Source organism: Ranitomeya imitator, chromosome 2 (genome assembly GCF_032444005.1).
Source record: "Ranitomeya imitator isolate aRanImi1 chromosome 2, aRanImi1.pri, whole genome shotgun sequence".
NCBI classification, from domain to species: domain Eukaryota; kingdom Metazoa; phylum Chordata; class Amphibia; order Anura; family Dendrobatidae; genus Ranitomeya; species Ranitomeya imitator.
In genome coordinates, this window is record NC_091283.1 from 169,802,567 (window position 1) to 169,816,364 (window position 13,798).

Consider the following 13,798-nt stretch of genomic DNA (forward strand, 5'->3'; position numbering starts at 1 on the left):
ACTCACCTTCCAGCACTCACCTGGATCCAGTGCAGGGTGCTCTGCGCTGGTACAAGACATGACTGGCCACTGGACTGTTCTGGCCTGTGATTGACTGCAGCAGTCAGCTGACTCTGAGCATTGTATCATTAGAAAAATATACCCAAGTCATCTGATTGCTGCTGTCAATCACAGGCTGCAGCGGTCTAGCAACTGGTTGAGTGGTGAGATGTCCACATCCTGTGCAGATATAGGTTGGTTCCCCTTTATAGTGCAGCTAGAGGGACCCCCAAGGCTACAGATAGACAAGCCGTGTGTGCCGGGTAGTAATGGCTTCTCATCTCTGTCCTCTTAGATCCTCACCGCTCTGGATCGCGATTCTTACTGCCGGAAACACAAACTGCGGCAGAAGCTGGAACAAGTCATTAACATGGTCTCCAGTAACAGCTGAATCGCGTGAATCTCCCCTCTGTCCCTTCTACCCTCTCAACCTTAACTCCCCAGGACCCCAAGAGGAATCAGAGACCGATAGGTAGGGGCCCAACTGGAGGCCACCATTACTGCAAGGTGACTTGGAGGGGTGACGGGCAGATGTGCAAAGCTATGGCACTGCCGCAGAGACTCAACGCGGGCCACCGATGGGACCTGTGTGACCAGCGCCTGAACCTTTACCCAGGCTAACAGCAGATCTTCACCAGCCATGGCACCGCGCCGTCCCATGGCATGCCCACGCCTCATCTTTCTTCTTCGTCCGTGTGACAAGGTGCCCGTCTTTCAGTGCCTTGTGCTTGGGAGAGCAGAGCGGAGACTGCGCTTTGCTGTAATACTCCTTGCTGACCACTGGGTGGTGTTGGTGTGCACAACAGCGTTTCAAGCTCTGCAAACTCCTTAAAGGGACTGTGTCCTCACCTACTACCACACCTCTCGTCCCTGGACTCCCTCGCCGATCAGGAGCCTGTACACAGGGAGGACATGACTGATTTGGTAAAGTGAAGCCATATGACTCAGAGGGACGCCTGCCCCCTCCCCCGCCCCTGTGTTCGTGATGATCCCCTAATAATCTCACTGCACTATTGTACCCTCTCCCCAGTTTATTGCTGCTCCTCATATGTGTTTTCAGTGCATCCCCCAGACTTTTGTGGAGAGCAGGTGGAGCTACCACATATCTGTGATGTGAAACGAGGGGATCCCCAGATTAGGTTTCTTAGGTAGGAGGGGCCCCGTTTTGTTAATGCGATTTGTGCCATGCGGTGTCAGTGCTGTCGTGGATGTGAGCGGCGCCCGGCCATTCCCACATCTCACCCTCCTACGCCTCATTGTAAATCTTGTCCTGTGGAAAGACTGGAGTCCGGACACGTGGTGCGTGTCACACCGATGCTTTGGCACCAGGCAATAGACCGAATTTTTATATAGATTTTATTATCATTTTTGGGCTCTGTCTCCTGGTTTAACCCTTCACTTTTTGGGAGCACACTGCGCCCTCCCTCACCCCCGTCTGTGTGCGCGGCGGGCACACGCTGGGCACTGCGCTCACTCCAGGCTCTGGTATCTAGACCTTGGTTTTTATATTTAATTTAATTTATTTAATTTATTCCTGTCTCCTCCTGCGCTGCAGAGTGTGAGCCGTGCGAGGCTGTGTGCAATGTGCTGTCCGTCACTGCTGGGGTGTGACTGACGCTGGGGACCCTGATAATGATACATTTACCCCTGTCCCCCATTCCTGAACACCCCTTCTCTCCTCCTGGCATTCTGACCTGAACACTCCATCACTCCTCCTGGCATTCTGACCTAATCACCCCTTCTCTCCTCCTGGCATTCTGACCTGATCACTCCTCTCCTCCTGGCATTCTGACCTGAACACCCCATCACTCCTCCTGGCATTCTGACCTGATCAACCCTGTCTGTCCTCCTGGCATTCTGACGTGATCACTCCTCTCCTCCTGGCATTCTGACGTGATCACTCCTTCTCTCCTCCTGGCATTCTGACGTGATCACTCCTTCTCTCCGCCTGGCCTTCTGATGTCATCACCCCTTCTCTCCGCCTGGCATTCTGATGTCATCACCCCTTCTCTCCGCCTGGCATTCTGATGCCATCACCCCTTCTCTCCGCTTGGCATTCTGATGTCATCACCCCTTTTCTCCGCCTGGCATTCTCATGTCACCCCTTCTCTCCTCCTGGCATTCTGATGTCATCACCCCTTTTCTCCTCCTGGCATTCTGATGTCATCGCCCCTTTCTCTCCTCCTGGCATTCTGATGTCATCGCCCCTTCTCTCCTCCTGGCATTCTGATGTCATCGCCCCTTCTCTCCTCCTGGCATTCTGACCTGGACACCCCCATGGTGTGAGGGGGTTACATGGCGGAGTCTCTTCACTGTATGTGACCTGCCCCTCTGTGGGTGACAGGGTCTGCCAGGAATAATTCCCCTGCCAGCGGATCACTTGCAGGCGCTTTTCTTTTTTATTGGGGACCCAAACCAAAGCATATACTAGAAAGCAATAACTAACCACACGCTGGCATCTCATTGCTTCTTAGTTACCCTCCCTCCGCTTCCTCTGCCCACTGCTGCTCCCGGCGGGTGTGTTTGGTTCTGCACAGTCAGGGGCACTTTGAGTGCCAGGCCATTGATCTTGTGCCCAGTGCCATGCTGCATGATTCCCTGCCACTGATGTTACCAGGCTCCTGTGTCCCTGGCATGGCTGTGTGCATCCTTCTACTCTCATGCCACTCATCAGGCTTGGATACCTGAGTGCCCCCTGCCCTCTCCAGGTAATGGGCACGTGACTGCCAATGTTCTTCTTTGCCAAACTGGATACATTCCATAGTAGCGTGGGCGTGCGTGGTGTGTGTGCCCCTACCTGACGATACCCCACACGTGCAGGGTTCCCGCGGTGTGACAGTGTGTAAATATGAAGAAGCATATATATATATATTTTGTAAATCTGTGCCACTGTCCTGTGTCTGCCCCTCCCTCTTCCGTCCTCCCTCCTCATCCCACATACAACCCCCTTCACAATCCCTGCCATTTCCAGCCCCAAGGAATGGTGACCTGTTGAGATGTTTTTTTTTTTTTTCTTGTCCAGCATCCAAGGGGTTAAAATCTCCACCACTGAATGAAGGGATTTAGGTGCCTTAGTAACATACTCCACCCCATGGGATCTGAGCAGAGGTGACACCATGACACGTGCAGGGTCCACAGTATTTTATCAGCACTTTATGTCTACGGTGGCAGCGGATCCGATACTGTGAGCATGGCGGTTTTATTTAATGATGAATTTTGTTTTTTTATTTTCTTGTTTTTATTTTTTGTTTTTTCAAAATAAATGATTTCAAAAACTGAATTGTTCTTGATGTTTTCTCATTTGTTCCTGCTGTTCCAAGCGACATCAACCCTACTACATTTCCTGATTTCTCTCCCCTATTACATGGTTTATATTCTCATACATAGGGGTAGTATTATAGTAGTTATATTCTTGTACATGGGGCAGTATTATAGTAAATATATTCTTGTACATAGGACAGTATTATAGTAGTTATATTCTTGTACATAGGAGCAGTATTATAGTAGTTATATTCTTGTACATAGGAGCAGTATTATAGTAGTTATATTCTTGTACATAGGGGAAGTATTATAGTAGTTATATTCTTGTTTATATTCTTGTACATAGGGGCAGTATTATAGGAGTTACCGTATATTCTTGTACATAATAGCTGTATTATAGTAGTTATATTCTTGTACATTGGGGCAGTATGATAGTAGTTATATTCTTGTACATATGGGCAGTATTATATTAGTTACATTCTTGTACATAGGGGCAGTATTATAGTAGTTATATTCTTGTACATAGGACAGTATTATAGTAGTTATATTCTTGTGCATAGGGGACAGTATTATAGTAGTTATATTCTTGTACATAGGAGCAGTATTATAGTAGTTATATTCTTGTACATAGGAGCAGTATTATAGTAGTTATATTCTTGTACATAGGGGAAGTATTATAGTAGTTATATTCTTGTTTATATTCTTGTACATAGGGGCAGTATTATAGGAGTTACCGTATATTCTTGTACATAATAGCTGTATTATAGTAGTTATATTCTTGTACATTGGGGCAGTATGATAGTAGTTATATTCTTGTACATATGGGCAGTATTATATTAGTTACATTCTTGTACATAGGGGCAGTATTATAGTAGATATATTCTTGTACATAATAGCTGTATTATAGTAGTTATATTCTTGTACATAGGGGCAGTATTATAGTAGTTTTATTCTTGTACATAGGGGCAGTATTATAGCAGTTATATTCCTGTACATATACATAGGGGCAGTATTATAGTAGTTATATTCTTGTACATAGGGGCAGTATTATAGTAGTTATATTCTTGTACATAGGTTCAGTATTACAGTAGTTATATTCTTGTACATAGGGGCAGTATTATAGTAGTTTTATTCTTGTACATAGGGGCAGTATTATAGCAGTTATATTCCTGTACATATTCTTGTACATAGGTTCAGTATTACAGTAGTTATATTCTTGTACATAGGGGCAGTATTATAGTAGTTTTATTCTTGTACATAGGGGCAGTATTATAGCAGTTATATTCCTGTACATATACATAGGGGCAGTATTATAGGAGTTATATTCTTGTACATAGGAGCACTATTATAGTAGTTTTATTCTTGTACATAGGGGCTGTATTATAGTAGTTATATTCTTCTACATCGGAGCAGTATTATAGTAGTTATATTCTTGTACATAGGAGCAGTATTATAGTAGTTATATTCTTGTACATAGGGTCAGTATTATAGCAGTTATATTCCTGTACATATACATAGGGGCAGTATTATAGGAGTTATATTCTTGTACATAGGGGCAGTATTATAGTAGATATATTCTTGTACATAATAGCTGTATTATAGTAGTTATATTCTTGTACATAGGAGCAGTATTATAGTAGTTATATTCTTGTACATAGGGGACAGTATTATAGTAGTTATATTCTTGTACGTAGGAGCAGTATTATAGTAGTTATATTCTTGTACATAGGAGCAGTATTATAGTAATTATATTCTTGTACATAGGGGAAGTATTATAGTAGTTATATTCTTGTTTATATTCTTGTACATAGGGGCAGTATTATAGGAGTTACCGTATATTCTTGTACATAATAGCTGTATTATAGTAGTTATATTCTTGTACATTGGGGCAGTATGATAGTAGTTATATTCTTGTACATATGGGCAGTATTATAGTAGTTACATTCTTGTACATAGGGGCAGTATTATAGTAGATATATTCTTGTACATAATAGCTGTATTATAGTAGTTATATTCTTGTACATAGGGGCAGTATTATAGTAGTTTTATTCTTGTACATAGGGGCAGTATTATAGCAGTTATATTCCTGTACATATACATAGGGGCAGTATTATAGGAGTTATATTCTTGTACATAGGAGCAGTATTATAGTAGTTATATTCTTGTACATAATAGCTGTATTATAGTAGTTATATTCTTGTACATAGGGGCAGTATTATAGCAGTTATATTCCTGTACATATACATAGGGGCAGTATTATAGGAGTTATATTCTTGTACATAGGGGCAGTATTATAGTAGTTATATTCTTGTACATAGGTTCAGTATTACAGTAGTTATATTCTTGTACATAGGGGCAGTATTATAGTAGTTATATTCTTGTACATAGGGGCAGTATTATAGCAGTTATATTCCTGTACATATTCTTGTACATAGGTTCAGTATTACAGTAGTTATATTCTTGTACATAGGGGCAGTATTATAGTAGTTTTATTCTTGTACATAGGGGCAGTATTATAGCAGTTATATTCCTGTACATATACATAGGGGCAGTATTATAGGAGTTATATTCTTGTACATAGGAGCACTATTATAGTAGTTTTATTCTTGTACATAGGGGCTGTATTATAGTAGTTATATTCTTCTACATCGGAGCAGTATTATAGTAGTTATATTCTTGTACATAGGAGCAGTATTATAGTAGTTATATTCTTGTACATAGGGGCAGTATTATAGCAGTTATATTCCTGTACATATACATAGGGGCAGTATTATAGGAGTTATATTCTTGTACATAGGGGCAGTATTATAGTAGATATATTCTTGTACATAATAGCTGTATTATAGTAGTTATATTCTTGTACATAGGGGTCAGTATTATAGTAGTTTTATTTTTGTACATATACATAGGGGCAGTATTGTAAGAGTTATATTCTTGTACATAGGAGCAGTATTATAGTAGTTTTATTCTTGTACATAATAGCTGTATTATAGTAGTTATATTCTTGTACATAGGAGCAGTATTATAGTAGTTATATTCTTGTACATAGGGGACAGTATTATAGTAGTTATATTCTTGTACGTAGGAGCAGTATTATAGTAGTTATATTCTTGTACATAGGAGCAGTATTATAGTAGTTATATTCTTGTACATAGGGGAAGTATTATAGTAGTTATATTCTTGTTTATATTCTTGTACATAGGGGCAGTATTATAGGAGTTACCGTATATTCTTGTACATAATAGCTGTATTATAGTAGTTATATTCTTGTACATTGGGGCAGTATGATAGTAGTTATATTCTTGTACATATGGGCAGTATTATAGTAGTTACATTCTTGTACATAGGGGCAGTATTATAGTAGATATATTCTTGTACATAATAGCTGTATTATAGTAGTTATATTCTTGTACATAGGGGCAGTATTATAGTAGTTTTATTCTTGTACATAGGGGCAGTATTATAGCAGTTATATTCCTGTACATATACATAGGGGCAGTATTATAGGAGTTATATTCTTGTACATAGGAGCAGTATTATAGTAGTTATATTCTTGTACATAATAGCTGTATTATAGTAGTTATATTCTTGTACATAGGGGCAGTATTATAGCAGTTATATTCCTGTACATATACATAGGGGCAGTATTATAGGAGTTATATTCTTGTACATAGGGGCAGTATTATAGTAGTTATATTCTTGTACATAGGTTCAGTATTACAGTAGTTATATTCTTGTACATAGGGGCAGTATTATAGTAGTTATATTCTTGTACATAGGGGCAGTATTATAGCAGTTATATTCCTGTACATATTCTTGTACATAGGTTCAGTATTACAGTAGTTATATTCTTGTACATAGGGGCAGTATTATAGTAGTTTTATTCTTGTACATAGGGGCAGTATTATAGCAGTTATATTCCTGTACATATACATAGGGGCAGTATTATAGGAGTTATATTCTTGTACATAGGAGCACTATTATAGTAGTTTTATTCTTGTACATAGGGGCTGTATTATAGTAGTTATATTCTTCTACATCGGAGCAGTATTATAGTAGTTATATTCTTGTACATAGGAGCAGTATTATAGTAGTTATATTCTTGTACATAGGGGCAGTATTATAGCAGTTATATTCCTGTACATATACATAGGGGCAGTATTATAGGAGTTATATTCTTGTACATAGGGGCAGTATTATAGTAGATATATTCTTGTACATAATAGCTGTATTATAGTAGTTATATTCTTGTACATAGGGGTCAGTATTATAGTAGTTTTATTTTTGTACATATACATAGGGGCAGTATTGTAAGAGTTATATTCTTGTACATAGGAGCAGTATTATAGTAGTTTTATTCTTGTACATAATAGCTGTATTATAGTAGTTATATTCTTGTACATAGGAGCAGTATTATAGTAGTTATATTCTTGTACATAGGGGACAGTATTATAGTAGTTATATTCTTGTACATAGGAGCAGTATTATAGTAGTTATATTCTTGTACATAGGAGCAGTATTATAGTAGTTATATTCTTGTACATAGGGGAAGTATTATAGTAGTTATATTCTTGTTTATATTCTTGTACATAGGGGCAGTATTATAGGAGTTACCGTATATTCTTGTACATAATAGCTGTATTATAGTAGTTATATTCTTGTACATTGGGGCAGTATGATAGTAGTTATATTCTTGTACATATGGGCAGTATTATAGTAGTTACATTCTTGTACATAGGGGCAGTATTATAGTAGATATATTCTTGTACATAATAGCTGTATTATAGTAGTTATATTCTTGTACATAGGGGCAGTATTATAGTAGTTTTATTCTTGTACATAGGGGCAGTATTATAGCAGTTATATTCCTGTACATATACATAGGGGCAGTATTATAGGAGTTATATTCTTGTACATAGGAGCAGTATTATAGTAGTTATATTCTTGTACATAATAGCTGTATTATAGTAGTTATATTCTTGTACATAGGGGCAGTATTATAGTAGTTATATTCTTGTACATAGGTTCAGTATTACAGTAGTTATATTCTTGTACATAGGGGCAGTATTATAGTAGTTATATTCTTGTACATAGGGGCAGTATTATAGCAGTTATATTCCTGTACATATTCTTGTACATAGGTTCAGTATTACAGTAGTTATATTCTTGTACATAGGGGCAGTATTATAGTAGTTTTATTCTTGTACATAGGGGCAGTATTATAGCAGTTATATTCCTGTACATATACATAGGGGCAGTATTATAGGAGTTATATTCTTGTACATAGGAGCACTATTATAGTAGTTTTATTCTTGTACATAGGGGCTGTATTATAGTAGTTATATTCTTCTACATCGGAGCAGTATTATAGTAGTTATATTCTTGTACATAGGAGCAGTATTATAGTAGTTATATTCTTGTACATAGGGGCAGTATTATAGCAGTTATATTCCTGTACATATACATAGGGGCAGTATTATAGGAGTTATATTCTTGTACATAGGGGCAGTATTATAGTAGATATATTCTTGTACATAATAGCTGTATTATAGTAGTTATATTCTTGTACATAGGGGCAGTATTATAGTAGTTATATTCTTGTACATAGGTTCAGTATTACAGTAGTTATATTCTTGTACATAGGGGCAGTATTATAGTAGTTTTATTCTTGTACATAGGGGCAGTATTATAGCAGTTATATTCCTGTACATATACATAGGGGCAGTATTATAGTAGTTATATTTTTGTACATAGGGGCAGTATTATAGTAGATATATTCTTGTACATAATAGCTGTATTATAGTAGTTATATTCTTGTACATAGGTTCAGTATTACAGTAGTTATATTCTTGTACATAGGGGCAGTATTATAGTAGTTTTATTCTTGTACATAGGGGCAGTATTATAGCAGTTATATTCCTGTACATATACATAGGGGCAGTATTATAGGAGTTATATTCTTGTACATAGGGGCAGTATTATAGTAGATATATTCTTGTACATAATAGCTGTATTATAGTAGTTATATTCTTGTACATAGGGGCAGTATTATAGCAGTTATATTCCTGTACATATACATAGGGGCAGTATTATAGGAGTTATATTCTTGTACATAGGAGCACTATTATAGTAGTTTTATTCTTGTACATAGGGGCTGTATTATAGTAGTTATATTCTTCTACATCGGAGCAGTATTATAGTAGTTATATTCTTGTACATAGGAGCAGTATTATAGTAGTTATATTCTTGTACATAGGAGCAGTATTATAGCAGTTATTTTATTGTACATAGGGGCAGTATTATAGTAGTTATATTTTTGTACATAGGGGCAGTATTATAGTAGATATATTCTTGTACATAATAGCTGTATTATAGTAGTTATATTCTTGTACATAGGTTCAGTATTACAGTAGTTATATTCTTGTACATAGGGGCAGTATTATAGTAGTTTTATTCTTGTACATAGGGGCAGTATTATAGCAGTTATATTCCTGTACATATACATAGGGGCAGTATTATAGGAGTTATATTCTTGTACATAGGGGCAGTATTATAGTAGATATATTCTTGTACATAATAGCTGTATTATAGTAGTTATATTCTTGTACATAGGGGCAGTATTATAGCAGTTATATTCCTGTACATATACATAGGGGCAGTATTATAGGAGTTATATTCTTGTACATAGGAGCACTATTATAGTAGTTTTATTCTTGTACATAGGGGCTGTATTATAGTAGTTATATTCTTCTACATCGGAGCAGTATTATAGTAGTTATATTGTACATAGGAGCAGTATTATAGTAGTTATATTCTTGTACATAGGAGCAGTATTATAGCAGTTATTTTATTGTACATAGGGGCAGTATTATAGTAGTTATATTCCTGTACATATACATAGGGGCAGTATTATAGGAGTTATATTCTTGTACATAGGGGCAGTATTATAGTAGATATATTCTTGTACATAATAGCTGTATTATAGTAGTTATATTCTTGTACATAGGGGCAGTATTATAGCAGTTATATTCCTGTACATATACATAGGGGCAGTATTATAGGAGTTATATTCTTGTACATAGGAGCACTATTATAGTAGTTTTATTCTTGTACATAGGGGCTGTATTATAGTAGTTATATTCTTCTACATCGGAGCAGTATTATAGTAGTTATATTCTTGTACATAGGAGCAGTATTATAGTAGTTATATTCTTGTACATAGGGTCAGTATTATAGCAGTTATATTCCTGTACATATACATAGGGGCAGTATTATAGGAGTTATATTCTTGTACATAGGGGCAGTATTATAGTAGATATATTCTTGTACATAATAGCTGTATTATAGTAGTTATATTCTTGTACATAGGGGTCAGTATTATAGTAGTTTTATTTTTGTACATATACATAGGGGCAGTATTGTAAGAGTTATATTCTTGTACATAGGAGCAGTATTATAGTAGTTTTATTCTTGTACATAATAGCTGTATTATAGTAGTTATATTCTTGTACATCGGAGCAGTATTATAGTAGTTATATTCTTGTACATCGGAGCAGTATTATAGTAGTTATATTCTTGTACATAGAAGCAGTATTATAGTAGTTACAGTGCCTACAAGTAGTATTCAACCCCCTGCAGATTTTGCAGGTTTAATAAGATGCAAATAAGTTAGAGCCTTCAAACTTCAAACAAGAGCAGGATTTATTAACGGATGCATAAATCTTACAAACCAAAAAGTTTTGTTGCTTAGTTAAATTTTTATAAATTTTAAACATAAAAGTGTGGGTCAATTATTATTCAACCCCTAGGTGTAATATTTTGTGGAATAACCTTTGTTTGCAATTACAGCTAATAATCGTCTTTTATAAGACCTGATCAGGCCGGCACAGGTCTCTGGAGTTATCTTGGCCCACTCCTCCATGCAGATCTTCTCCAAGTTATCTAGGTTCTTTGGGTGTCTCATGTGGACTTTAATCTTGAGCTCCTTCCACAAGTTTTCAATTGGGTTAAGGTCAGGAGACTGACTAGGCCACTGCAACACCTTGATTTTTTGCCTCTTGAACCAGGCCTTGGTTTTCTTGGCTGTGTGCTTTGGGTCGTTGTCTTGTTGGAAGATGAAATGACGACCCATCTTAAGATCCTTGATGGAGGAGCGGAGGTTCTTGGCCTAAATCTCCAGGTAGGCCGTGCTATCCATCTTCCCATGGATGCGGACCAGATGGCCAGGCCCCTTGGCTGAGAAACAGCCCCACAGCATGATGCTGCCACCACCATGCTTGACTGTAGGGATGGTATTCTTGGGGTCGTATGCAGTGCCATCAAGTCTCCAAACGTCATGTGTGTGGTTGGCACCAAAGATCTCGATCTTGGTCTCATCAGACCAGAGAACCTTGAACCAGTCAGTCTGAGTCCTCCAAGTGATCATGAGCAAACTGTAGACAAGCCTTGACATGACGCTTTGAAAGCAAAGGTACCTTACGGGCTCGTCTGGAACGGAGACCATTGCGGTGGAGTACGTTACTTATGGTATTGACTGAAACCAATGTCCCCACTGCCATGAGATCTTCCCGGAGCTCCTTCCTTGTTGTCCTTGGGTTAGCCTTGACTCTTCGGACAAGCCTGGCCTCGGCACGGGAGGAAACTTTCAAAGGCTGTCCAGGCCGTGGAAGGCTAACAGTAGTTCCATAAGCCTTCCACTTCCGGATTATGCTCCCAACAGTGGAGACAGGTAGGCCCAACTCCTTGGAAAGGGTTTTGTACCCCTTGCCAGCCTTGTGACCCTCCACGATCTTGTCTCTGATGGCCTTGGAATGCTCCTTTGTCTTTCCCATGTTGACCATGTATGAGTGCTGTTCACAAGTTTGGGGAGGGTCTTAAATAGTCAGAAAAGGCTGGAAAAAGAGATAATTAATCCAAACATGTAAAGCTCATTGTTCTTTGTGCCTGAACTACTTAATACTTTAGGGGAACCAAACAGAATTCTGGTGGGTTGAGGGGTTGAATAATAAATGACCCTCTGAAAAGACTTTTCACAATTTAAAAAAAAAAATAAACAAAGAAATAACATTCTTTTTTGCTGCAGTGCATTTCACACTTCCAGGCTGATCTACAGTCCAAATGTCACAATGCCAAGTTAATTCCAAATGTGTAAACCTGCTAAATCTGCAGGGGGTTGAATACTACTTGTAGGCACTGTATATTCTTGTAGATAGGGACAGTATTATAGTAGTTATATTCTTGTACATAGGGGCATACATTTAAATCCAAATGACCTAAGCACAAGGCTTGGTCACATTCCGTACTAGTACAAAAGACCACAGTACCAACCCATACAAAAATAAATGATTGGCACAAGGAATGTAAAATTAACAAATTTTATTAATGAATCATCAGTTAAACATACATCATAGTTACCTAGGCACCTCAAACAACAACTAGACGCCACTAGGCATAGGGCACAAATAACCACAACTGCTATATTGTAACTAGTAGGAGATAGACTCATACACTATAACATAACATACACATGGTACCTCCCTATGTCATACCTAGTTTAAGCCACTGGCGCACGCCTAAGTGGCAAAACAAACCGAGGGAAATTGTACATGTGCTTAGTAGGATACCTACATAGTATAAAAGTACTTCAATAGCAAGTGAAGGTATGTTACCTGTATAGTGCCCACGTCCTAATGGGGTGGGCCGTGCATTAGGACGTGGGCACTATACAGGTAACATACCTTCACTTGCTATTGAAGTACTTTTATACTATGTAGGTATCCTACTAAGCACATGTACAATTTCCCTCGGTTTGTTTTGCCACTTAGGCGTGCGCCAGTGGCTTAAACTAGGTATGACATAGGGAGGTACCATGTGTATGTTATGTTATAGTGTATGAGTCTATCTCCTACTAGTTACAATATAGCAGTTGTGGTTATTTGTGCCCTATGCCTAGTGGCGTCTAGTTGTTGTTTGAGGTGCCTAGGTAACTATGATGTATGTTTAACTGATGATTCATTAATAAAATTTGTTAATTTTACATTCCTTGTGCCAATCATTTATTTTTGTATGGGTTGGTACTGTGGTCTTTTGTACATAGGGGCAGTATTATAGTAGTTATATTCTTGTACATAGGGGCAGTATTATAGTAGTTATATTCTTGTACATAGGGGCAGTATTATAGTAGTTATATTCTTGTACATAGGGGCAGTATTATAGTAGTTATATTCTTGTACATAGGGGGCAGTATTATAGTAGGTTATATTCTTGTACATAGGGGCAGTATTATAGTAGTTATATTCTTGTACATAGGGGCAGTATTATAGTAGTTATATTCTTGTACATAGGGCGCAGTATTATAGTAGTTATATTCTTGTACATAGGGGCAGTATTATAGTAGTTATATTGTACATAGGGGCAGTATTATAGTAGTTATATTCTTGTACATAGAGGCAGTATTATAGTAGTTATATTCTTGTAGATAGGGGCAGTATTATAGTCG

General features: G+C 37.9%; 1 protein-coding gene across 1 annotated transcript in view; it reads left to right on the forward strand.

The window, feature by feature from the left end:
- Positions 1-3,319, forward strand: part of PLXNA3 (plexin A3) — a 109,996-nt gene extending 106,677 nt beyond the window's left edge. Inside the window, exon 32 of the mRNA XM_069747929.1 lies at positions 335-3,319. Coding sequence (XP_069604030.1) covers positions 335-430 — 96 coding nt within the window. The 3' untranslated portion in view covers positions 431-3,319. The remainder of the gene's footprint in view (positions 1-334) is intronic.
- Positions 3,320-13,798: the final 10,479 nt, after the last annotated feature.